Genomic DNA, 27,195 nt, shown 5'->3' on the forward strand with positions numbered 1-27,195 from the left:
ATGGTCCCCCTTCCAAGGTCCCCTCTGAGAGCCTTCCCTGGACCCCCTGCTCCCCTCTGCACTTGATCTCCACGCCCTGTTCTTTTCTGAGCCTCTGAAATGATGGGGTTGATTTGCTTCCATGGGGGTGTGTCCCCCCCTTAGACCACACAGCAGGTCCTGCCTGCTCTGTCCACTTCTGCAGTCGGATCCTGGAAGCTACACCGTGAGCTTCGCCCATCCTCATGCACTTGTGAGGTGGTCAATTTTATTGCACCTGGTTTGTGCGATGAGTGGATAAAGGTGCTGGAACCCATGTTGATTAAAGGGAGGCACGAGACCCTCAAACATGGGCACCTTCTTCCTTCTCACCCTGGCCTTCGGGCACAGAAGGGACAGGGGCAGCTTGGCCCTGGTGCCTGGCTGTGGCCGCAGGTGAAGGAGTGTCACCAGGTGACACTTATGAAATCGAAGCTGTGGGAAATGTGCCTGAGGTGGCCCAGGGCAGGAAGAACCAGCCTGCCCACTGTGCCCAGGCGGGGAGGAGAGGTTCTGCCAGGGTCTGGCCAGTTCTTGGCTTGGAGTCGGAAGGCAACAGTGAGTTGGGGGCCAGCGTCCAGCTGGTGGCAATGAAAAGGTGACTGGAAAACTTGGGCTTGCTCAGGAGCGGTAGGCACTTAGGTTACCTGTCCTCAGACCCAAAGAATCACCACCCATGACGGGCGCTTGACAGAAGCCTTTCCACTCCTCCTGAGAAGACCACACCCCCTAGACCCTGAGTGCCCACTATGGCCATGTGTCCCTGGAACCTTGCCCCTCAACCCATTGGCAAGCAGCAACCAGCTGCTCCCCAGCAGCCCCAACTCCTGAGCTGCTTTCTGCTCACCCCTTGAGCGGTGCACCTGGCAGAACCTCCCTGTCTCCAAGGTGACACATCCGGGCTGTTTCCCCAGGAGGGCCAGTTGTGAAACACTCAGGAATGTCTGCACTCCTTCTGAGATTCCTCATTGAGAAGAGACAGCGCTCGCTCTTGCCTGGCGCCCTTCCCTGCCGTCCTCGTTCCTCTTGCCCCTCCAGCATCTGGGTCATTTGATGTCATGATTGGGGTTTGGGGGCAGCCCAAGATGTGGAGGCTGGAGGCTGGGACCAAGCAGATCTGGCTGGGAAGGAGCTGGGGCTGGGAGTCCCCAGCAGGCCCCCAAGTCCCGGCCACATCTCAAAGCAGACATCTCTTCCCAGTTTGCATTCTTGGCACCTGCGCAGGGTGGAGTGCTGCAGGCTGAGGAGCACCCACAGATCCCCAGGAGGAACTGTCCTCGCCGCTTGCTCGCTGACAGGAAGAGTGAGTGTGCACGAGTGTGTGTTTTAGCTCAGTGCAGCTAAGACACGTCTCTCCATCCTGATTCTCTGAATGGCACGTCTCTGCACACTGAATAATTCATCTCCCTCTCGGCATTTGTTCCAGAGAGAATCTTGCTGTCCAGATTTCTTGTTAAGTTACACAGTTCTTCCCATACCAGCTTTTCTCTTCCCCATGAAGAGCTCTCTGAGAGCCCAGGGATCAGTCCTCTGCCCACCGCCCCATGACTGCATCCCAGGGGAGGTCAAATATCAACCCGAAGCCTCTCTCCTCTCACCCTCTCCTTCTAACTTTGGGTCCTGTTGCCTCGCTTCCTTTATTCCCTCTGGTTACCCTGTCTGCTAGCACAAAACAGCACACCAGCCCTGGTGGGACATCTGCTTCTGTCACATTGCTGACGCTTGTAGCTCACATGCGTCTGAGCTCTGACTTTGCAACGTGCAAGCCTGGAACCATCCATGAAGTTGATGGTTTTCTGGAAAAATGATGCATTTTTGGTGTTTCAGCCCTGTCCCCTAACCCTCATTCCCATCCTGCGTGGTGGGAGCTCAGCAGATAATTTGTGTGGAGGACTTTGAAACATCTCATTGCTGTTCATGGAAGAGCCATAGATTGAAGATCTTTGCACTGAGATCTAGAAATCCAAAGGTGTTCCTGTGCCCCCCACTTGCTCCAGACGTCCCTCTCATTCAGTTTCATCCTCTGTCCCTCCGGGGTTGCTGGGTTCATTTTCCAGATGGTTCTGAGGCTCAGTCTATCTTGTTAATATTTATTAGCAAAGCTTAGGTCTTGGAATCTGGCAGTGGAGCTTCAGGAGGCCTGGTGTTTAGTAAGCACATGGCGTGGTTCTCTGTGGTTTGTAAAATCAAGTGAGAGCGCCTATGACCAGACAAGGAACATGAAGATACATAACATGCTTTCTAAGCCTGGAATGAAATATTTTAATCATAATTAATGTACGAACATTACAGAGGATCTAGTTTTAAGAAAAAAGAAAAGTATTTAAATTGCATCCAAATCCTTATACCCAGATAACTCTTCAGGTAACGTTTTTAATGTGCATCTTAACAGTTTCCCTCCAAGTTCATTCTGATTCTCTACCACTGTGCCTCAGTTTGCCAATCTGTAGAAAGAGTACAAAGCAGAGCCCCTGGGGCCTCCAGAAGGGAGGGGGAAGAAGTAGGGAATATTAGAATAAGTGTCTTAGGCAGAGGCAGCAATGGGAGTGCTATCTAGAGCAGCCACTCCTGCTGAGTCCCATGTGCCTGGATTCCTGGTTCCCCATGATCTGATGAAAATACTTGATAAATGGTTTGTAAGAGTTTTCCAGGCTTCACAAGCCTTTGTTGGTTTAGTTGGGTGATTTGCCTATTTGATTTAGCCACTAAGATCACCACCACTTCCCTCTCCATGAGATGGGACAGAGAGTGTAGTTATTGCCAAAAGATAAGTTTGACTGGGCTTGTCTAGGGAGGGACAGCAGTGGGTGCAGACAGTTGGGAACCATTGCAATCAGCAAATAAATACTTCTCCCTGGCTCAACTCACAGGGGTGGAGCATCTTCTGTTCTAGATGCTGTGGTAAGCCAGCTTTTTTCAGGGCAAGTGGGCAGTGCAAACACAGGAGAGAGCCAGGGTAAAGACTGGAGACCAGGTGGCCAGCAAGTTACAGGTGGGAAGGCCAGAGATGACTGGAGTCCAGGCCAAAAAGCCAAGACTTGACCTTAGAGCTCCATCCTGCAGACCCTCAGTTAGAGATGTGGGAATTGAGGCCCAGAGTAGGAAGGTGACTGGCTCAGGCCCCTACCAAAGCCAGGACTCAAGATAGCCTCCTTCCTAGGGTGACCTTGTCTGATGCTGCCGCAGAATATGGTCACCTTCCCAGAACAAGGGGGATGGCGGAGCTGGTGGCATAATAGTGCAGAACTTCTGGTTCTGTTGGGCCAGCCCTGAGGAGCAGCAGGTCGCAGGAGCTTGGGGGACTCTAGGCTGATGGAGTCTGTTTCTCCTCTCCCTTGCCAGGTACACCAAACCGCTCACCTTTGCTGACTGCATTAGTGATGAGCTGCCACTGGGATGGGAAGAGGCGTATGACCCACAAGTTGGAGATTACTTCATAGACCACAACACCAGTAAGTTCCCGGCCATCCTGCCTCCCCTCCTCATCCAGCTCCCTCCCCACGCCCACCCCCCTCCAAATCTGGAAGAGCCACAGCAGACATTCTCCACGCCAGATTGTGTTTTGTTTTATGAAGACGTAGATAGAGATGTCGATGTGGCTATAGATAGATAATATATGCTCATGAAAAACAACAGTTTAGAAGAATTTTGCTTCCAATGTAAAACTCCTCTTGTCGTCCACCCCCTCGATTTTATAGAGGCCGCCATTGCTAACAGTTTCTTGTGTATCATTTCAGACATTTCCTGATCCTATGTGATTGTGTGTATGTATGTATACATGCATATATTCTTTTTTCACATATATAGATTTATGTGCATCTTGCCTCCCTCCCTAAAAAAAAAGTAGATGTGTCATTGTCATTGACAGACAGTTTTGGAGAAGCCAGAGCCCTAGAAAACTCTGAGCAGCTTGTACGTACATATGACCATAGTGGATTGGTCTGCGTGTGTGTGTGTCTCTGGCCCACTGTGCCAGCCAGCCCACCCTCACTTCATATCTGTGGTCCCCAGTACAAAGATTCCTTGCATCTCTGTTGCTGGGACAATGATGGAGGAATCGCTTGATAAAGGGGGAAGCATGTCTGACAGGTGGTAGAACCTGGAGAACAGTTCTCCAGCCGGAGAGCCCACGTGTGTCTGGGTTTCATCCACTGTGCAGCCCCCTTAGCCAAGAGCATCCCTGTCCTTTGAAGTTTGCTGACCCATTTGTCCATGTGTTCGGAGGAAAAGGGTTTTTCTGATTTGCTCTTGGTTATCATAATGATAGGAGTCTCTTTTGGATTCCCTCCTCTTTTAAACAAGAGGAGACAGCAAGGCAGTGGGTGGGATGTGCCTGGCAAAGTCTGAAGAGTAGGGCACCAGCTCCTTAGGGCACCTGCTTATGGAGCACATGCTCTGTGCCATGCACAATGGTAGGCGCTCCACAGCCATTATTACCTCCTTTAGTCCCCCAGTTACCCCAGGGGATGTTACCATGACTGTCCTCATCTTATAAATAGGACCTAGAGGTAGTAATCGGCTGCTCAAGACTCAGAGCAAAATGGTGGCTGAACTGGGGCTTTGCTGGGGCTGGAGAGTGGGGTCGTGCTTCTGAGTTTCATTTACCTGTCATTGCAAGTTCTCCTAGTATGGTGACTGTCCCATTCATTTCCTGAGCCCCAGTCCTTTGCCTGGTGAGACGCATAGTAGGTGTGGCCTTGACTTTTATTAAATAGAAGAGGGCATGCGTGCATGAATGCACGAGGTGGATGAATGAGCAGACTGTGGTGGGTACCAAAGTGTACAAGAGTTTCTGAGAGACAGCTAATGGCATTAATTGCATTGTTGGGGGTAGCAAAGGTCTTTATTAGCACTCAGGATTGTGTCCTGGATAATGAGAAGTAAATATGCCTAATTGAGTGTGTGTGGGGAATGAGGTTAGCGCTCGGCGGGCTGCTTGGGCTGTCGGGTTAAACGCTGCTGTACCGCTGTACGGAGCCCTAATCAGCCCTTTCCTGCTTCTAATTGCTGAGAGCATCCCCCTCATTAAAATTTCATGGCAGGAGTGGGATTTTAAGGTGCTTCTGGGAGTTGCTGGAGAGATGGAAGGAAGCAAGGAGTAGCAGGCCATGGTGAATGTATCCTTGAGGGGCTGAAGGCAGACACAGGGTGTATGCAGGGAGGGGTGATTAAAGGCACCACAACTGGAATAATTCTGCGTGGTAGTTTTACTAGCTGTCAGGCTGTGAGCTCTCTTTTGGTATGCAGGTGATGTCACAGGGTAGAGGAAACCACTTCTGCCAATGGAGCCATTGATATGAATTTAGGTTGAATGTGAGCTTTGAGACCCGAACATCTGGAACGGTGGACTCAGACCAGTCTTTTGTGTATGTGTTGTTTGTGGATTGAAACCCCTCTCCAGAGTTATAGATCAGGCCAGGCGCAGTGGCGCATACCTGTAATCTCAGCGGCTCCGGAGCTGAAGCAGGAGGATTGTGAGTTCAAAACCAGCTTCAGCAAGGCCTTAAGACCTGTCTCTATAAATAAAATACAAGAAAGGGCTTGGGATGTGGCTCAGTGGGTAAGCATCCCTGGGTTCAATTCCCAATAACACACACACACACACACACACACACACACACATACACACACATAGAGTTATAGATCAGCATAATCAAACAACAGTTTACTCATAAATTTGCCATCTAACTTTCATTCATTTAGCAAATATTCATTGAGCACGTTTTCTGGGAGCTGGGAATACACAGGAGTGTAAAGTGATAAAGATCTTTTCTCTGATAGAGGTTTCATTTTTGGCAAAAGAGACAGAAAATAAACTGAATGAACAGATGATGTAGTATGTTAGAAAACCTTTTGTACCATGGGGAAAGAATGTGGGGTCAAGTGTGTGACTGGGGTGGTCAGGGAGGGATGGTGGTGACGGTGGCCAATGACAGTAAGAAATATGATCTTCAGGAAAGAAGAGCTTGTTGAGACCAGGAGATCTGAGCTAGAAAGAGGTCAGGTAGCCATTCAGAGTAGAGAGCGAAGCTGCAAGGTGTGATTGATCACACTTAGTTCATTCAGGAGTCAGTGAGCCGGGCAGTGTCCACACAGTGAGCGAGGGCCAGGGGCGAGGACATCGGCAGAGGGCCACCAGGTGGTTTTTCCCCTTTTACTTGTTAAAAATAGGGAATCTTTATACTTGTTTTTCTCTCTGTAATTTTTCTAATGATGTGTTTTCTGAGTACTGTATCCACAGGTTCTGCATTTGTGGGTTCAAGCAGCCTTGGATTGAAACTATTTGAAAAAACATTGCTTTTGTATTGAACATTCACATTCTTTTTTCCTTGTCACTGTTCCCCAAACAACACAGTGTGACAGTTTCTTACATGGCATTTACATTTGCTAGGTGTTATAGTCTAGAAGTGACGTAAAGCATACAGATTCATGTACATATGTTGCATATAAATACTACCCCAGTTTATTTTAATTTTTTTGGTGGGGGGGTGATATTTGATCAACACTAGCCCTTTCTTTAAAAGTCTTTTATTTAGAGATAGTTGAAAAGGATCTTGCAAAGTTGCTGAGGCTGGCATTGAACTTGCAATTCCCCTGCCTTAGGCTCCCAAGCCACTGGGAATACAGTAGGCATGTGCCACCATGCCTGGCTCACCCCATTTCATATAAGGACTTGAGCACCCATATATTTTAGAATCCTTGGAAATCCTGGAATCAATGCCCTATGTAAACCAAGGGATGACTGAAAAGAATTAAGAAGTCAAAGGTTATAACACTTTGTGGACTTTGGGACGTCTCCCTCGATTAATGAATCTTCGTAAAAGCTCGCATCAGTCCACTGTACCACAAGTTGTAAGTGTGCTGGTTTCCTCCCGCCTTCCTCAGAATGGGGCTGTCTTCATTTCTTTTGATTTTTTTTTTTTTTGATTAGTTGATCATAGGTTTGGCCTGTGTGGTGCCAGTGTTGAATGTTTTCCAGATGTTCGGCTGTTTTAAGACAGTTGCTTTTGTTGTTATTGTTATAGCTTTTGGAAAATACAGTGCTGTTGCCTTGTGGGTGTGTTTGCAGTGCGTGTGTAGGAGGCCTGTGGGCACACAGTTCAGGAGTGTGGTACTCCCACGTGCCAGCAGCACGTGCAGAGGTGTGGCGCTTGTGCAGGGATGGGGAGGAGTGCTTCTCAACCACAACTTCACTGAGCCAGCCCAGCTCCTGTTGGAAGTGGCTATCTCCCAGGCAGAGGGATATGAGGGAGAAAGGGATGGGGACATGATGGTTTAGGAAGGAAAGTTTTTAGTTTGCTGAATTATACATTGTTGTATAACTTCAATAAAAGCAAACGGGGCTGGGCGCAGTGGCACATGCTTGTAATTCCAGCAACTCGAGAGGCTGAAGCAGGAGGATCAAGAGTTAAAAGCCAGCCTCAGCAACAGCGAGGTGCTAGGCAACTAAGACCCTGTCTCTAAATAAAATAGAAAATAGAGCTGGGGATGTGACTCTTTGGTTGAGTGCCACTGAGTTCAATCCCCAGTACTCCCCCAAAATTTTAAATTTTATTAAAAGCAAATGAAGAATAGTTGCCTATGATGATCTCTAAAAGTCTCTTCAGGTCACCTCTTTTGGTGAGATAGACTTGAGGAAGAACAGTGGTGGCAGAAGGGCTAGGCTAAGGGAGGGACCCCTTAACAGTGACCAGCTCAGCACTAACAAGCATGTGACATGACCATTGAGGCAGCTTTTAAAAAGTCAGTGCTCTTCAAGGATGGTCTTCAGCAGTTGCTGGTATAACTGGTATCCACATGGAAACAATAAAAAAATACACCTGCACTTTATTGCTGCCTCATGCCATATAGGAAAGTAAATCAAAATGGGCTATGTAAACACTAACGCATGGAGAAGTAAACACAGGAGAAAATTTGCAAGAGTTTATGGTAGGCAAAGGTTTTTTTTGTTTTTGTTTTTTACTGGGGACAAGTTACAAAAAGCACTTACCCAAAAAAGAACAATTAGTAAATTGAGTTTCATCAACTTAAAAACCTCTGTTTTTCAAGAGAAAAACTGAAAAGGGAAGCCACAGATGAGGAGAAAATGTTACAATATATCCCTCTGACTGTTATACAGAATTCCAATAACCTGATACCAAGCCTAGCAAGCCAATTAAAAAAAAAAAGGCAAAAGATATTCTTGCACTTCCTAATGAAGAAATGCACATAACCAATCGACACATAAAATTGTGCTTTACATTGTTGGTTTCAGGGAAATACAAATTAAAGCTACCATGAGGTACCACCATATACTCATTGAATGACTTAAAAATTGACAGTTGCAATTGTTAGCAAGCATGTAGAGGAACGAGGACTCTGATGCTGCTGTGCTGGGGAGAACACAGCCGGGGAAAAAAGTTTGCTGTGTCTTGTAAAATTCAACATATATTAACCCATAAACCAGCGGCTCCACCTCTGGGTGTTTTTGCTCTGAAGAAATGAATACATGCCCTCGCAAGGACTCATGCATGTGTGTTCATTCCAGTGTTATCATAATCCTCCACAGTAGGAAACAACGTTAAGGTTTACTGAAAAGTGAATTGTGTCGTATTTATACAAAATAATAGTGTTCAGCCACAGCAAGAAAGGGACAGCTGAAGCCATGACAGAAATGAATCTCAAAATCCTGACGCTGGTCCAAAGAAGCAAGACCCAGAACATCTGCTGAACGAGTTTGTCTATTGTCAAGGTCTAAAACTGGAAGGGGGATGGTGGGGGCGGGGGATGGAGAGGATTGACTAGGAAAGAGCACGGGGGTATCTTGGGCTAAAGGAAATCTAAAAGTGATTGAAGTGGTGATTTAGGATGTATGCATTTGTCAAACTGCACACCTTAAACCACTTCATCGTGTGTAAACTGTGCCTCGGTTGGAGTTTATTTAAACCACACATTGATTCCTACTTCATACTGCACACCAATTTTATGGACATCTCAGGGTAGTTCCACTGTGTAGCCAGGTTGAAGACCAGTGTTCTGGTGTGAGTGTGTGTTGTGTTTGTCTGTTTGTGCACCCAAGCGTCTATTTTGGTTTACACTACAGGGGAGAGGAGGGGCTACCACAAATGGTAGGAAAGCCAGCTGACTTGGCCAGGCCATCAGTTAAGGGCCCCACATACCTTTGTATTCCAAGGAACAGAGTTTAGGTCTGAGGCCAAAAGAAATGTGGACTCCCAGACTCTAACCAGAGCATCCCAAGGAGGACCCACCCAGCTGTGATGGAGGGCCCCTGTCTGGGGACCCACATTCCATCCAGCTTCTAGCAGGTGGCCTTGCCCAGAGCTCAGCTTCCCCCTGCCAGCCTCAGTGACTGTGGGTCCCTTGGTGTTGTCATCTCTTGCACACTGGTTCTCACCTTTGGCCACATGGGAATTGTCTGGGGAACTTCATAAACCACCATCACCTTGTTCACCCTCCAGAGGTGGCCCTGTAGTCGGTCCAGGTGTGGGGCCTGGGCTGCAGAGTTTAACAATTCTCTGGGTGAAGAAACTTGTGCATGCTAGGCAAGTGCTCTACCTCTGAGCTACACCTTAGCCCTGTGGAAGGTCCCCGTGCCCTATTCTGATTGAAGAGTTCTGGGGCAGGGTTTGGGCCTGATTTTGTTTCTGGAAACTCATTAGCTGATTCCAATGTGCAGTGAAGACCCCAAATCACTAGAGGAGGCTCAGTGATTTTTTGAGAATTGGGGAAAAGGGCTTTCATAGGTGGATTTTTGAGTATAGAAATCAGCAGAACCTTTTAGAAGGTAGTTTGGTAGCATCTATTCAAATTTAAAAGATGCATAGTCTTCCTCTTTTAAGAAATCTGCTCTTCAGAATCAGCACAGATCATAGAAGTATGCTTTTAAGACTCATCACTGTACTATTAATTGTAAAAGAACTGAAAAGAATCCAGATGTTTCCCAATAGAGGCCTGGTTCAATAAAACCTCATACCATACCGTGGAGTACTATGCAGATCTTTAAAAGATCATACACCTATAAAGAACATGATACATCTCCTGGAGGTGAAAGCAAGTTGATGATCATTATATCTGACATGGGCCATGTTGCAGTAAATATAACTTTATATTATTTACTTATTTGTGTACAGATAACTTTGCATATCATAAACAAGGATTTTTAGTAATGAGGGGGCACCCTCTGTTAGTGTTGGAGTGATGGAAACTCTCACTTCTTTACTTTGTAACTTTGTAATTGTAGAATTTTTCTTTTTCGTATCTTTTTAATCATTTTTTTTCAATGAGAACTATGCACGTATTTCTTTTTGTAACACAGCCTTATTGAATCCAGGGCCTTGCACAGACGAAACAAGCACTCTACCCCCCGAGCAAACCCCTAGCTCTGAAGGTTAAAATTTAATTCTCAGAGCCAGGCGTAGCACTGTGGTAGACCAGTTACCTAGAGCCACACGGCCCTGGGTCCCATCCCCAGTACCGGGAAGAATAATTGACAGACTTAAAACACATCTTGAGCCTGGCCAAGACACACCAAGCTTCTTTTCTGTGGCCTGTGCCAGTAGGTTAGTCCCTGCAGGAAAGCCACAGTCCCCTACCCAGCCACCCTGCCGCCCACCACTGCACACGCCCCTCCTCCTCCTGTTTCTCTTCCTCCTCTTCCTTTTTCTCCTCTTCATCTTTTTTTCTTTCTTCATTTTTCTTCTCGTTCTCCTCCTTTTTCTTCTTCTTCTTCCTCCCCTCCTCCTCCCTCTCTGGCTGGCTCCTCCCTGTTGTCTGGTTGAAGGGATGGAAAGCTGTTCTCATGAGAAGCAATTCTCCAGTCCCTGTCTGCAATCTTCACACCTATTTTCCTTCTCAGAGGGAGGAGGAAGAGCTTGCAGAATAGCCAGTCACAGACACGAGGAAGGCTGGCCCGAGGCAGGAGTTGAGCTTTCCTTTCACCATGGTTTGCTTGCTGAACCTGGACAAGGTGCTTCACAGTTTTCTTGGGAACGGTGATGAGAGCCCATTATTCTTCTCTTAACAGGTGCAGAAGTAGATTCAGAAAAGTTAAGCCACCTGCCCTTGGGAACACAGCCATTGTGGCAGGAATGAGACCCTGGCTCTCTGTTTCTTTGATCCTTCCCTCCTTCACTGGAGAGGCTCATGGATCCTCAGAGGAAGGGAGCTGGAGGGCCTAGAATAGGAGGCACAGACTCATATGTCCTCAAAGGCACGTGACATAAATGAATACAGCAGACCTGGTCCAGAAGAACGGAGTGCTGGGGCCAGTGGCCAATTGTGATCCCAAGATGGACAGATCTTCTGAATGACCCAGAAAAGTTTCAAATGAAGATTTTAATGAATGTATCTCATTATTTTTACTTATTCATCATCAGTTCAAAAATTAGTAATACTCTGGGCTAAGCAAAAGCCTGCCTATAGGCTGGTTTCTCAGGTGGCATGATTGTATGGTCTCTTCACCGACAACCAGGAGATAACTGAGGATTCTTTGATATTCCTTTGCCTGCTTCTTGTCTGCTAGGCAGCTGGGTTTTTTCTTTCTTTTCTTTTTTTCTTTTTTCTTTTTTTTTTTTTTTTTGCAGTACTGGGCATAGAACCCAGGGCATTGTGCAGGTGAGACAAGCTCTCTACCTCTAACCTACATCCCCAGCCCTTTTTAAAATTTTATTTTGAGGCAAGGTCTCAATAGATTGCTAAGGCTGGCCTCAAACTTGTGATCCTCCTGCCTTAGCCTCCTGAGTGCAGGTGTGAGCCTTCATGCCCATCTCAGCTGCATTGAAAGAATTTCTTTTAATGTTTTGGATTTTCATTGTTCATGTTCATTATACACCTGTTCTTAAAAGCCTAAAAAAATGACCTACTTCCCAGTTGGTTATTAAGATTTTGGTTTTTCCTCCTGATCATTTTGAGAATGTATATATTTATTTTATTTTGATAAATACAAAATTATTTATTCAGTTTGCAGGTTCATTTCCATTTGCTTTTATTTCATAAGCACGTTTGCATTTTGTTAATTTTCCTTCAAAGGCATTATTAGTGGCTGCATTATACTGTGCTATGTAAGTAGAACATCTTTATTCAAGCAGTTATTTCCTGTATAACCTTGAGCAAGTTAATTAGCCTCTCTGTGCCATATTTTTCTCTTTTGTATAATGGGGATAGGAAAAGAATCTACTTTATAAAGTTAGTATAGGGATTGAAGAAGTAAATACATATGAAGTTCCTAGAACAATGCTTTGTAGAAAGTAAACATGAAGGATGTACTTGATGCTTCTTATCGTGATTTTGTACAAATGCATCTTTGCTTGGATTTTAAAAATTATTTTTATGATAAATTATTCTAGAACGAATGATTGGTCAAGTTTATTAAGTTTTTTAAGACTCCTAATTTGCATGGTCAGGTAGCCCTCTAGTAAGACTGTTGTAATTTATATTTCTATCAAACTATAGAGTTTCTATTTCTCCATATTCTCTGACATAGTTATTCCTTTTCTTTCCTCTTCACTGAAACAGATGACCTTGACCGTCTGTGATGCCCTTGGGCCTCTGTGTCTTGCTTAGAACTCCAGCTTGCTTTTCCTTCCGGCTGTTCTCAGACAGAGATTGACGTTTAGTGTGGAGATTGACAAAGCCTCTGTTGGTTTATTTTCTATTTATGTGACTAATCCAAATGGAGGCTTTGTCATTCAGAGATTTTAACCCATTTACATTTATTGTGAGTTTCTATGCCTTTTGGCTTTGTTTTCTGGTGGTGAAGATTCCACAGGCGACTAACCCAACCTTTATTTCTCAGATGCTGACTTAGGATCTCTGGGTTCTGTTCCAGAAACCACTCAGATTGAGGATCCCCGGGTACAATGGCGGCGGGAGCAGGAGCACATGCTGAAGGATTACCTGGTGGTGGCCCAGGAGGCTCTGAGTGCACAAAAGGAGATCTACCAGGTGAAGCAGCAGCGCCTGGAGCTCGCGCAGCAGGAGTATCAGCAGCTGCATGCCGTCTGGGAGCACAAGCTGGGCTCCCAGGTCAGCTGTGAGTACCTCCCACTGTCCCCGCTCTGCCAATACCTACCAGGAATGGCCATGCTGCGTGCTGCCAGCATTGCTTCTCAGTACGTCTGAAATCTGCCCGTCCTTCTCCATCCTCACTCCTCATTTAAACCACCCTCCTCTCCACTGCTCCTCCTGCTCCTAACCTGTGCTCACTGCGATTCATTGACCATTTATATTGGATTGCATTCCATTTCCTGTGTCCATCTTAGAATGCCACCCGGATTGTGCATCTCCTTGTTTAAAACCCGTGAGTGGCTACGGGAGGTGGGGAGCAGAGAGAGGAGTTTTGGTTTGTGAAGACGACAAAGTTCTTGAGATAGTAGTGATGGATGGCAGTATCTTCCAACAATGGGCATGTACTTAATGCCACGAACAGTACCTTGGAAAAAATCATTAAAATATACGTTATGTATATTTATTGCAATGGGAAACCCAGCAAACAGCCTCCACAGAGGCCCACAGAGCACTATGTGATCAGGCCCTGCTGCAACCCGGCCTCCTCTCCTGTGTTCATCACTCGGATGCAGATGCACCACTTTGCTCCCACCCCCGTCCTGTGCCCTCAGTCTGCCTCCTGCTCTGTCCTACAAGCTCCACATCCGGGCCTTTGCGTTGCTGTTTCTCTTCCTAGGAGGCTTTTCTCTTGATCGATTTGCAAGGCAACTCCTCCTTGTCCTTGAAGCCTCATCCTCAGACCCTTGCTTCTGAGAAGTTTGCTCTGACAACTCTGTCAAAAGCCCCCTTCCTGATGGGCAGGCTAACGTGCCTGTAACCTCAGATGCTCAGGAGGCTGAGGCAGGAAGATTGCAAGTTCGAAGCAGCCCTGGCAACTGAGAAAACCCTGTCTCAAAGTAAATAAAAAGGACTAGGGATGTAGTTTGGTGGTAGAGTGCTTGCTTAGCATGATCAAAGCCATGGGTTCCCCATCCTCAGTACTTACAAAAAAAAGGGGGGGGCCCCTTCCCCACCATGGCCTCCTCGTGGCTCTGTGGATCTTTCTTGTTGTGGGTTTCCAACACGTCTGCTCCCACTGTATGGAGGCTTTACCAGGGCAGGGCTCCTTCCTTCCCTATTGACCCTAACGTCCTCAGGAGGGGAGCAGGCAGGCCAGTGTCCCCTTTGTCTTCCTTTCCCAGGGCTGGGAGTTAACAGATTGGTAGCTGTCCAGGATCACAATGACCTTTTTGTCTCTTACACTATTTTTAAATAACCAAATATTTCTGTGCTTGCTGATGAGCACTCATTACACAGCAGCACTCCACTATAGTCTGATCAATTTGCAAGGCAACTCCTCCTTGTCCTTGAAGAAGGACTGTTTTATTCCATCTTCATGACAGTTCTATACCACCCAAGCACAGTTCAAGCACTAATTCAAGCTTAATTCACATCCCCCTTTAACAGATAAGGAAACTAAGGTTTAGGATCAATGCTATTCCCAGGGTCTTAATGGTGAGTCACAGCAGTAAGTTTCATTTTATTATTTCCCCAACACATTCAGTGTGGCCTTGGGGACCAGCCTGAATCCAGGGTGTCAGGGTGGCTCTGGCTTGGTTGGGTCACTGGTCACTGGTCCTTTGTGAAGCCCTTGCTCTGGAAAGTTCATTCTGCTAGCAGGGTGGGTCAAACCATGATGTGTTGCTCGCTGCCCCAGCCCTGCCCTTTTCCTTGGCCACTCAGGAAAACTTCTAGAATCTCAGAGATGACAGAGAAGAACTATATTGCATTCATTAGCCTTTTCTGGGTCAGGTAATGTTCTAGAGACTGCCGTGAATCTGTCGTAGCCTGGGCTGCCATAACAAAATACCACAGACCCAGGACCAGGGGCTTACGCTACAGAAATTTTTTTCCTTGCAGCTCTGGAGGCTGGATATCTGCTACAAAGGGGCTGGTGTGGTCAGGTGCTGGTCCAGGCTCTCTGGGCTTGCTGACGGCAGTCTTCTCCCTATTCCTGCACTTGACTGAAAGAGAAGGTGACAGCTTACTCTCTGTTTCTTCTTGTAAGGTCACTATCCTATTATGGCAGCCCTACCCTCATGACCTCATCAAAACCTAGTTATCTTCCTGAGCCTCACCTCCAAATACCATCACTTTGGGGCTAGGGCTTTCACACATGAACTCAATGCCTAGTGTTATCATTACCACCATCCTGGAAAGGAGATATTATTGCTTCTAGTGAAACTTAGGTTTAAAGAGATAAAGAGGTTTCCTCCCCACCCCGTCCCCAAGTTCCACTGTTGGAAAAGGAGCAGACGTACATAAAACAAGACTTCCCATTGGGCAGGATGTTTACATGGTCCTAAAGTATTACCCCCCCCCCAAGTTACTTTCTAACTTCAGAGGGTAAAATGCACTTTTCCATTGGAAATTAGCAGCCACCACTTTACATGGGTGGTGAAATTAGCACCAACAATAACGAGGCCAGTTGACCTCATATGCCCTCCAATGTGATGTAGTGAAAACATCACCAAATCCTTCACAGAAATATTACATCTGCTTTCATGAATGCAGCCAGATACACAACATGCAGTGATCTGCCAGGTAATTGGCCTAGATCTTGAGAAGCCTAAAGCAACCTACGAGCCAAATGAAATGCTGGCGTCCTAAATAAGACGACACACTGGGGAAGAAATGGCCATAAAAGACATTCTCTGACCATTGCAGAATTTCCTTAGGTGTAATAATGGCATTATAGGCATGTGGAGAGTGTGTTTTCAGAAGGTGCATGTGCATCCTGTCTGCAACTTGTTCTGAGAAAGATCAGGTCTGGGGAAGTAAGAGTAACGAAAAAGGGGAAAAGCTAAGCCAACTGAGCACATCAGCGGATGTCAATGACACGTTGACCATTTGTTGTAGGCTATAAACCAGGGACCGACTGAGAGGAAGAATTGGGGTGGGAGGTGGGATAGGTAGAACAAATGTAGAAATGTACTGAAAACTGGTGAGTCTAGGGGAGGATGTATCAATAGTCATTATATTTTTCTTTAGTGATAAGTGGATATAAAGTGTCCAAAATTAAAACTCAGCTGGGGGAAAACAGACAGATACTGCAAGAATGAAGCATTCGCTTGACAAACGCTTTGGCAGGAGGTGATGGCCAGGGGACTCTGTGGTCAGAAGGCCTGGGCCTCAGGGTCTGCTCTAGCAGCACCGAGCATGTCCTCTTAGGGAGCATATGTGAACTCTCAAAATCTCAGATTCCTTATGTTGTTGAAATACTATGAGTGCCTTCCTCTGGCAGGTCCATCTTAAGGTCTCTCAACTGCAGCATGGTTGACATTTAGGGCTTGGTAGATCTTTGCAGAGGCTACCCTGCATGTTGGAGAATGTTTGCAGCGTCCCTGATCTGTACCTACTGGATGCCGGTAGCACCTTTCACCCCCAAGTTGTGACAAACAAAATTGTTTCCAGACATCTCCAGATGTGCTCTGGGAGTGAAAGTTGGCCCCAGGTGAAAAGCAGTGGCCTAGAGAAAACATATAGAACAGTTTCCTAATAACTAATGGCTCAAAAATATTAATAGGAAACACAGTTTGAGAGTGTACATGTTGGAAGCAGATACCTGGGTTCTAACTGAAAATATGCAAATTACTAGCCATGCAGCCTCGCGTTAATGATGCTACTTCTGTGCCCAGGTTTCTTCAAGTATAAAATTGATCTCATAATAGTATCATCTTCATAGAGATATTATGGGGCTTAAATTAGTTAATAAAATACTTGGAATAGTATGTGTTACATTCTTAAGCTGTCAGTAAATAATAACAATTATTATTAATTCATTGGCATTGTCAGTGACAAAAAATTTTAATAGATTCCTGGGAGCATTAAGCATATAGGCTGAGTATCCTTAAAAAAAAAAAGAAAGAAAGAAAAAATATATATAGTTGTCGAGGACCTTTATTTTTATTTATTTGTTTATATGCAGTGCTGAGAATAGAACCCAGTGCCTCACACATGCTAGGCAAGCTCTCTACCACTGAGCCCCAGCCCCAGCCCAAGGACTAAGTATCCTTAATCCAATTGTCCAAAATCCAAAATGCTTTAAAATCTGTAACTTTTTGAATGCTAACATTATGTCATAAATGACAACTTTTGCACCATAAAACTGTTTCCTGCACATAGTTATTAAAAATATTGAATAAAGCAGAGCGTGGTGCCCCACACCTGTAATCTTAGTAGCTCAGGAAGCTGAGGCAGGAGGATCATGCGTTCAAAGCCAGCCTCAGCAATGGCGAGGCAATGAGCAACTCAGTGAGACCCTGTCTCTAAATAAAATACAAAATAGGGTTGGGAATATGGCTCAGTGGTCGAGTGCCCCTGAGTTCAATCCCCAGTACCCTGCCAAAAAAAGAAAAGAAAACTTGAATAAAACTACTTTCAGGCTGTCTGTATAAGGTGTCTGTGAAACATAAACAAATCTTCTCTTTTGACCTGCATCCCATCCTCGAGGTATCTCATTACGTGTGTTCAATGTTCTGAAGTCCAACATCTAAAGCACTTGTGTCCCGTGCACTTCAGATATGGGTCCTCAGCTTGCAGATACCTGGCCAATGGTAGGAATTAGGGATGAAGTAGTTCTTCTGCCCTGTGTCTGACTTTCAGACAGCCCCAAGAGCTGCCCCAGCCCTTCAAGGCCACCGCCATCTTCAGGGTTGAGGATCTTCTATCTTCCAGGACTGAGGTCATTTCAGGCAACTGAATTGAGACTCAAACCAGACGGTACTGGGGAGTCCCCCAGCCCAAGTATCCCAGTTAATTGAGGTGTGACTAAAGCTCATCATGACTCCTTTTCAGGTTTTACAAGCCAGGTTTGTCTCCCAAGTCAAGCTCTTGGGGTGACAGACCGGTGAGGTCACCTGCTTCTCCTCTGACTCCCACGGCCTGCTGGGGCTTGTGAGGACTTTACCACCTGGCCCTAGTTGCTTGGGTCTGACACAGACAGGGCCCTGCCCTTGCATGGAGACTTTGTTTGCAGTCTCTGTTGAAGTGTCTAACCCTGTGGGGAAGGAAGGAAGAGGGAGCTGTCGTTTAATGTGCATCTACTGTACACCCTAGAGAGCCACAGGCTAGTCCTCTCCCTCACCACTCAAACACACAATCCTTCAAGAGAATTTTATTCCCATTCTAAGTACAAGGAAACTGAGGCCCAGATAGGGCAAGTGGCCCCCTCAAGGTCACATTGGTAGAAAGTGTCAGAGCTAGAATTTATACCCAGGTGTAAGAGAAACCTAAATTCTCTTTAATTAGTCCAACTTTACCAGTTAACTTCACTAAAGTTTTTGGCCTACACTTGGTTCCTCCCAGCCTTAAAAAGGTGAGGGTTCAGGAAAGTGGGGTTCTTGATCTCACCACGCTTCTTCAATCCTCTAGGCTTTAGGTTCCTGTATGAAAAATAAACTTAAGGCTTTTTACTTAAAAATGTCAGTTGGAGCCAGGCACGGTGACACAGGCCTGTAATCCCAGCAACTCAGGAGGCCGAGACAGGAGGATCTCGAATTCAAAGCCAGCCTCAGCAAAAAAAAACTGAGGCACTAAGCAACTCAGTGAAACCCTGTCTCTAAATAAAATACAAAATAGGGCTGGGGGTGTGGCTCAGTGGCTGAGCGCCCTTGAATTCAATCCCCGGTACCCTCCCCACCAAAAAATGTCAGTCGAGCAACCCTTCTGAACCACTCACTCCTGAACTTAGAAACTATCATGTAAGACATTTTGTTTTAAAAGGAACATAATAAGGACAGAGAGAATTGCAGAAGAAAGAGCAGCAATAAGATTTGGAAGCTGTGGAGTAGATGAACAGACAGCGGCCTCCTGGGGAGACAGAGAGAAGAGAAAATGAGCCCGTAGTAAGGAAGACTGACTGAAATAGTCCACACAGGGCACTTGCCAAAGCCTGGGATGTTGGCACCCTCTGTCTCTGGAGAGGCCCAAGCTGAGGAGGATCTCTGAGAACATTTGGTGAAAGTTGTTTCTGAGACCCACCATCAGATCCCTCCCCAAATTGTTATAGCAGGCAACTACCTGGCCAAAGACCACAGATTTATTTTTTTTGGAGAGAGGAGAGCAGTTTCTAGACTGGAGGATGCCAGGCAAATTCAACGTCACGGTGTGCCACAATAAAGATGGTGAGTCCATGAACATGGGTGTGCTGGGTTTGGAGACCTCAGCCCTCCTATTTCCCTTGGTGCCCTTCGGGGTGGCAGGCCATGGGATGGGAATTGTGGCCAGAAAAGAGATGTGAAGGGAAACAATGTAACGACGGTGACATGGAGGACTCCTAAGGGAAAGCAGCCAACCAGATCATGTACCGTGCAGCGCAGAGCGCCCAAGGACTCTCCAGACAGGCTCTCGGGCACTCTTTCCTAAGCGTGGGCAAACACGAGGGACTCCAGACGTTCCATAACAGGAAAAATGGAGACTGGCCACGTGGCAAAGGGGCCACCTCAGAGGAAGCAGGGGTCTACATGAGAAGAAAACCTCAGGAGCAGCTCACAGCCTTGACACGAGAACAGGGCTCTCCATTCTACACCACGGACCTTCGGAGACTAACACGAGGCTCTGGAAATTACGATATGATCACAGAAATGAAAACTCCGCAGGAAGACTGGATAATAAAACTGAGGAAGCCTTGTAAGAAGTAGAACAAAAAATACAGTGAGATTGGAAATAAGAGGAAAATAAGGGTCCAGGAAGAAGAGCTGAAAACAGAACAGAGGAAGGAGTATCCATGAAATGAAATTCAGTACGTTTCCCCAGAACTGAAGGGGGAGGATTTTTAGACTGAAAGGGTTCACTGGGTTCCCAGCACAAGGGTTGAAAGCACACCTGGACACATCATTAGGAAACTTCAAACCTTGGGAATATCTCGAGGCGGCAAAGGCTCCCAGAGAGAAAAGGTAGATCATGAAATAATGACCAGGACTCAGAATAGCTCTAGGCATCTCACATCCGACGCTGGGAACTCAAAAGACATTGAGCAGTGCCTTTAAAATATTAAGGAAAATCAGTTTCGACCTAGAATTCTATATCCAGTACAACTAACTTTTAAGTGAAGGGTAGAATAAAGATATTTTGAGATAAGCAAGATTTCAAAGAATTTATTTCCTTCATGTTTCTTTTCTCAGGAAGCTAGCTAGCAGAAGTGGTATTCTTCCAAAATAAGGACTCAACCAGAAGAGGGAGACCTGGGATACAGGGAAGATAGGGGAGGCGAGGAGGATGCCCAGAGTAAGGTGAGGGGACCTCAGGGCGCACACTGATGCAGGAGCGGAAGCTGGCGGGGTGCGCGCTGTTCTGCGCCTCCAGTGAGAGTTTAGATAACTGGCAGGATGAGAGGTTAAATTAGTGTAAGTTTGTTGGAACTAAGCAAACAGGAAAATGACTGTTATTAACTCAAGATAGGGGACAATAAAAAAAAAATGTGTCTGAAAGGAAAAGTGGCTCTGTCCCAAGCAAGATGTTTGCTGAATGAAAATAATGCAAATGCTGAAGATAGCTTCCTCCGAAATACGCTGTGTTAATTAAGAGGATGGGAAGGTAGGAGAGGGGCATGTGTATGGTGCAGGGGCTGGAAGCAAGCAGAGCAAATCCCTAACTTCAGAGGGAGAAATGAATAAATAATGCCTAAAACTGTAGAGACCAAGAAGCAGCAATTTATGCATATTATCTGTTAGAGACATAGAGGTAGATAGATAGGGCTGGGGAGGAAGCTCAGTGGTAGGACACTTGTCTAGTATGCATGAGGCCCTAGGTTCAATCCCTTAGCACTAGAGAAAAGGAGAGCAAGAGAGAAGGAAGGGAGGGAGGGAGGGAGGGAAGGAAGGAAGGAAGGAAGGAAGGAAGGAAGGAAGGAAGGAAGGAAGGAAGGAAGGAAGGAAGGATCTGAAGGATCTGAATCCATTGAAAATGGTTCCCTTTGGGGGTGTTAGGGAAATAGGGTTGTTGAACATCTCTTATAGCAAACCTTGTACTATGTTAGATTTATAAACTGTGTTCACATATAACTAAACGGTAAAAGCTGGCTGTCTTTAGGATCTTGTTTGAAGATAAACTTCTTTTTATAGAGTGTGGGGAAGAGAAGGCAGACCCGGGAGGCTGATCAGACCCAGGAAATCTGATCATGTGTGTTTTCTCTTGTCAAAATTCTTCAAACTGTACACATACAGTTTATTTACTTTTATGAATGTATTTTTTTATTTCCACAACAATGTACTTAAAATATATTCCATTTCAGTACACTTCCCAGTAATATTCTACAAAATAAAAATCAAATCCCCTGCAGGCCAGTTGGTGGGGGGTCTGTTCTTCTTTGGTTTCCCTTCTAGGGTTTCTGAACATGGCTGGGGGATGCTAACTCAGTCTACAGGTCAGCCCCAGAGGGACTGGTCCCTTCTTGCAGGCTGCTGTCACGGTCTCCTTACCAGTACCCCCAGCGTAGACCCGGCAACATCAGCGCTGCCTAATACCAAGGGAGGGGCTGGCAGGATGGAGCTCATAGAACAGGCCCTGCCCATGACCTGTCCGCACCTATCCCCCGTGTTCTTTCCACTTGACACTCCTCCGACAGGCTCTTCACCACGTCTTACTGTCAATCTGCGGGTAACAAATAGCCTGAGCCACAGTTTTCACAGTGCAGTTGAAAAGTGCCCATTTAGGGAATATGCTCAGGGCAGCACCTCTAGCTCTGTATCCTTCCAGGTCCTTTTCTGAAACTCCCACGTCCAGCAAGAAGAATTAGAAGGCACAAAGTGAAAACTTCCATCAAAAACAAAACCCCTCTGTGGCTGGGGTTGTGGCTCAGTGGTATAGTGCTTTGCCTCTCATGTGTGAGGTACTGGGTTCAATCCTCAGCACCACATAAAAATAGATAAACAAAATACCTTCTACAACTAAAAAAAAAATATATTTAAAAACAAAACACCTCTGTACCTGGAGTCCCTGTGCCATTCCCAAGACAAGGCTGTAAGGCCCTCCCCACTCCTACCTGTTTCTTCTGGTAAATCCCAGTCTCCACCATCACCATTGTCTTGAAATGAAAGGCTGCGGCAGATGCATTTTTTGTTATTATGGAGAACAGTTTCTCTTTTTCCAAACTTCCCAATGTTATATTTTAACTTTTCACATGCATGACCCAAAGGCCCACTAGAGTATTTTCACTAAATCTAAAGAGCAGAAGAACCTCCTCATGACTGTTACTTTTGCTTCCAGACACTGAAAATTGCCAGCAGTTTCCAAATAAGCTTCTCTGTTCTCAGAAACCCCAGTTCTCAGTAGTTGATCTCCCTACAGGTGAATGGCCAGTGTTCAGATGCTGCTAAGTGAAAAGGGGAGACAGTGGAATTGATTATCCAGTGTAAGTAAGGGCTCATAGGGGAGAAAGCTATATCTCTGGCTTTCACCTGGAATAGCCATCCTGTTCTGGACACCGGGGCTGAATGTAAGGTAGGGACCCAGTAAGTCTCATATCTAGCTATGTTTCCCTCTCCCCAGCACCAGTCAGGAAGCTCAGAGCCAGGTTTGTGGTGCCTCTTGTCAGGAAGCGAGTCCTAACCTCATACTTACTCACAATCTGACTTTCCTTGCCCTTATTCTCCCCCTTTGTCTCATTTTCTGACTTTTATTTTATGTATTTTACTCTGTTGTGTTCATTTTTATAAGCCATAAAATCCCTTTTAAAGATAAATAGTGTTTTTAAAATGGAATAAAATTACAATATGATAGAACTGTAGATAAACAGCAGAAGGCAACTTGGGAAAAGGATAATTACATTAGGGTGGTAGGATATGCATAATATTTATTTTCCTTTTCATATGTACATTAATATTAGAAAGGAATAAGAATCATTTCCAGTGTTTTTTGTGATTAAAACATATTTATATTAGAAAATGTAGGAAAGAGAAAAATAAGAAGGTGAAAATTAATTCCATTTATCATCCAACTGTAGAAGAATCAGTATGGTATATTTCTTTCGGCTCTTTCTAAAGATACATGTGTGTATATTTGTAAACTATGTACGTTTTCTGAGTTTAAATTATTTCTATTTCTTTGTAAACTAATTTTCGTGTAACAAACAATAGGTTTCAGACATTTCCCCTATTATGTAGTGTTTTGCACATTTTCTTTCCTTTCCTTTTTGTTTTTTGAGGTACTGAGGATCGAACCCAGCTCCTTGTACATACTAGGCAAGTGCTTTATAATTGCTGATCCCCAGCCCTGCAATTTAAAGATAAATTGCATGAGTTGTATCTTTATTCAACAAATAATACCCATGTACCATATTTCTTTAGGAAATCCCCCTTTGTTGGACATTTAGGTTATTCTCTTTTAGTGCTTCCCCTCTGAGTTTGTTTAGAAGGGTAAAAAGCCAACTTTGCTAAAATGTATTTCTTTTTCTGAAATTCTTTTGGTTTTTCATTACAGTGGTCTCTGGCTCATCATCCAGCTCGAAGTATGACCCCGAGATCCTGAAAGCTGAGATTGCCACTGCAAAATCCCGGGTAGGGCCTCTTCTGCCATGCTGCAGGTCACCAAAACCTGGGGCCACTAGACCAGAGTAGATGCTTCATCCAGGCCAGGCCCCAGATAATAACAACAGAGCAGGGGTTGTGGTATGGATGATGGTCATAACAGCTACCACCTCACAACAGTCGCCATACACCCGACCTAGTGCTGACCTGGTCATCGCAAGTCCTCTCTGTCCTTGCAGCAGCCCCATGCAGCAGCCAGTATCATGTACATCTTAAAGATGAACAACAACGCTGACGGGAGCTGAGAAACTGGCCCTGGGGCCCAAGAGACTCAAGTCTTAGACCAAAGTTCTTATTATTCCGTACTCTCTTCCTAGCTGTTGCATGTTCTCTCTTATTTAATTCTTGACTACCTTAGAGATGAATGTTATTATTCCCACTTTACTGATATGGAAACTGAGACGCAGTGGTTAGGTGTCTTGCTCTTGGTAAAGTCAGTAGTTGGAACACTAGTTTAGGTACATCAAAGTAGTTTCCACAAGTTCAGATGTCTACCAGAAAATGTAAGTGGACGAGATGGGCTCTGGGGGAGGCAGTCAGAAGTTGGGGGACTGTCAGTCTAGGGAGGTGTGGCCTCTCTTAGGGGGTACTAGAGTTTCAGCTCTAGTCTACCGCACCCATGATGGCATGTGAGCTCCATGTTGCCAGGCCTTCAGGTAATTTTGGAAAGGAACTGTGTATCCAGGCTTCTTCTAGCAAATATCTCAATATTTGATTATTAGCAACCCATTTGCAAAGTTTAATTCCTGTGCAGGCAGTCAGCCCTCCTATTGGCTGGGCCTGGCTCTGGGGCGTGTTCCTCTGTTGCCTCTCACCTCCACTGTCTGCTACCTCACGCACAACCCGGGGAAGTGCCATCCTCATCCATCAGAGCAGGAAAGGGAGCCTCAGAATGGCCCAGTGGCTTAAGAGAGATCTCACTGCTAACAACTGAGGAGACCCAGCTCTCTCTGAGGTCAGGTGGCCAGCTCCTGACTACTTCCTGTCTCCCTGGAGCAAGGACTGGCTGGGCAGGACCTAAGGAAACTGGCTGGGGTGTTTGACTGAATGGGCAGCTGCAGAGACAAGACCCACATTGGTGAGGGAAGGGTGTTGTGACCTGTGTGGTCCGAGGGGTGTGGCCCAAGTCATTGTGCAGGGTGCTGTGGGTTCCCCTTCTAGACCTGCAGCTCTCAGTCAGCCTCTGATCCAGCCCTTGTGTGGTCTTCTGTCATCCAGGTCAACAAGCTGAAGAGAGAGATGGTTCACCTGCAGCACGAGCTACAGTTTAAAGAGCGCGGTTTTCAGACCCTGAAGAAGTAAGTCCAGCCAGCGGGGCAGAGCATGGGGCGGCCCCCGCCTCAGCTGCCCTCACCTCCTCTGTCTGTCTCCTTTAGATCCCTTCCTCACCTCTCAAAATGAGCTCTTTAACTATTCTGTTCTTTCCCAATGGCATTGACTGACAATATGGACCCCAGGTAGGAAAGGAGAATCGCTTTAGATCACAGGGCTCTCATCCTCCTTGGAACTCCTGGAGCCACAAAAGTCTGTTCCATTCAGCTAAGTCTTACTATCCAGGCTCCGAAGCCAGCGTTGCTGAGCACTCCGGTGCACACGCCTCGGCTTCTCTGGCAGACCACTAGAGTCTCATGCACACGAACACACAGCCCCTTTAATTCCATGACCCTTAACCTGAGCCACAACTTCACCTAGTGACCCACTGAAGGAACGGGGACATCTTCCAGAAATAGACAAATTACTAGAGAAGTTATACCATGCCACGCGCATGGCCCTTCACGGGGGCCTTACGGAGTTCCCAGGATCACTTGACCAGATGTCATATTTGCTTTTAGAAGCTGCCAGGCAGCCAAGTAAGATGGAGATGTTTGGGCTCTTAAGGGCAGTGTGTTCACTGTCACACCGGTGATTGTGCCAGCTAAGCTTTGTCAAGCAGTTACTCTGTGCCAGAGATGCCTTCAGTGTTCCTGCATGGGTAAATTCCTTCCCTCCTCACAGCAACTCTGTGAGAAATTTTCCTTTTAGTTAACCCCCATATACACGAGAAAACTGAGTCACATAGCAAGTGCACAGTAAATGCTAGCTTGTTATATTAACCACAATAATGTGACCAGGACCTGGTCCTTGAATTGTGTTCAGTGTATCTGTTGGGCTCACCACAAAGGGGGTCCTCACTGATGCACTTGGCATGACACCAGATCTCTACCTTCTAAGAGACCTGTCACTCAGAGTCCCAGGAAGGCCACACTATCTACGGACAGCTCTTTCTGTAGTCCCTTGCTTTTGGTCTCTCCCAGACTGTAGCTTTTCCTCATCTCGTGAGTTCTCAAGTCCACAGTCACGATTCTTTTGCCACCACCCCAGCCTTTGGATGTCCTCTAAAAGTCCTATTCCATGAACTGTGAACCCCAGTGAGGGGTTTGGTTATTTCACATTCGTATCCTCCCATTGCACAAGCCCCCACACCTGGAGGGCCACCTCGAATCCAGTACAACACATGTGGTAAAAACGGTGACCTTGTCCAAAGTATATCCTGTAAGATAAATTGGGTATGTTTTTTTGTTTGACAAATTGTTACACATTTTAGCTTTCCGTTTGTTTATGTGTATTACTTATGTATATATTTATTTGTATACATACATGTGCCAATCATCTCTCTCAAACTAGATTCTAAACTCATTAAGTCCAAAGACTCTGTTTTATGCTTCTTGGGAATTTCAACAGCACCAAGGACAATCCAGAGCAATAGTGTGAGCTTTGAAAAAACTGCTATTTTTGGCCTAATGAGCAGTCATCACTGTCCTCCACTTTCTGGCCGAGCAGCTTCTGGGCACATAGTTTAAGGGCCACTGGTTCCCACATCATCTAACAGAGTGTGCCCTCCCCTCCCTGCTTCTGCAGTCCTCAAGAGCTTCTGGCTAGAGCACCTCCCATTATTCTCCTAGTCCCTGCAAACCTGTTTTACTACTTTGTCTGTCACCCTGGAGCAGCATTGAAAATTCTTGTTGTTTGGTAAGCTGACACTGAACGCCCAAAGGCAAGCCTCCTCCTACCCCTCCCTGTGTCTGATACCTGGCCCAGATAAGACTCCTTTGCGGCCCTTGCTCCTGCAGGCAGTGGGGAAGGAGGGGTCTTCTTTCTTGTGCATCTTGGCTGAGGGCTGGGAATGCAGCCTCAGGAGGCAGATGGCCAGGGTTCAAATCCCAGGGAAAAGTAACTTAACCCTTCTGAGCCTTTATGTCTATCAGAAAGAGTTGAGGTCATAGAGATTGAATTAGAAAAATCCCTACCCAGGTCATGAGAGAACCTGGCATGTAGGAAGAGTTTGGTGAGAGGAAGCTAGGTGCCGACCTCTGGCTAGTTGTCCTCTTGGACTTGGGTAGACTTTGCATCTGCCCTGAGCTCGACCCTGGGCTGAGGAGCCCCTTTCACTCTGGCCATCTGGTCTTGTTCTTCTTACCTCTTCAGAACATTTTTTGGTACTGCCCTTTTATAGATGGAGGTACAGGGTTGGAAATATGCCCAGGGCCACCCAGCCAGCAAGCATCGAGCTGGGACCAGAACCCAGGACTACTGGATTTTGTTTTTCTCCTGGTGCTAGGGAAATGCT

General features: G+C 46.0%; 1 protein-coding gene across 1 annotated transcript in view; it reads left to right on the plus strand.

Annotated features, from left to right (window-relative positions):
• Positions 1-328: 328 nt before the first annotated feature.
• Positions 329-27,195, plus strand: part of LOC144255837 (protein KIBRA-like) — an 84,812-nt gene continuing 57,945 nt past the window's right edge. Inside the window, 5 exon segments of the mRNA XM_077800822.1 lie at positions 329-414; positions 3,361-3,470; positions 12,845-13,048; positions 23,482-23,558; positions 24,807-24,886. Coding sequence (XP_077656948.1) covers positions 329-414; positions 3,361-3,470; positions 12,845-13,048; positions 23,482-23,558; positions 24,807-24,886 — 557 coding nt within the window.

Source organism: Urocitellus parryii, chromosome 1, assembly GCF_045843805.1.
Source record: "Urocitellus parryii isolate mUroPar1 chromosome 1, mUroPar1.hap1, whole genome shotgun sequence".
Lineage (NCBI taxonomy): Eukaryota > Metazoa > Chordata > Mammalia > Rodentia > Sciuridae > Urocitellus > Urocitellus parryii.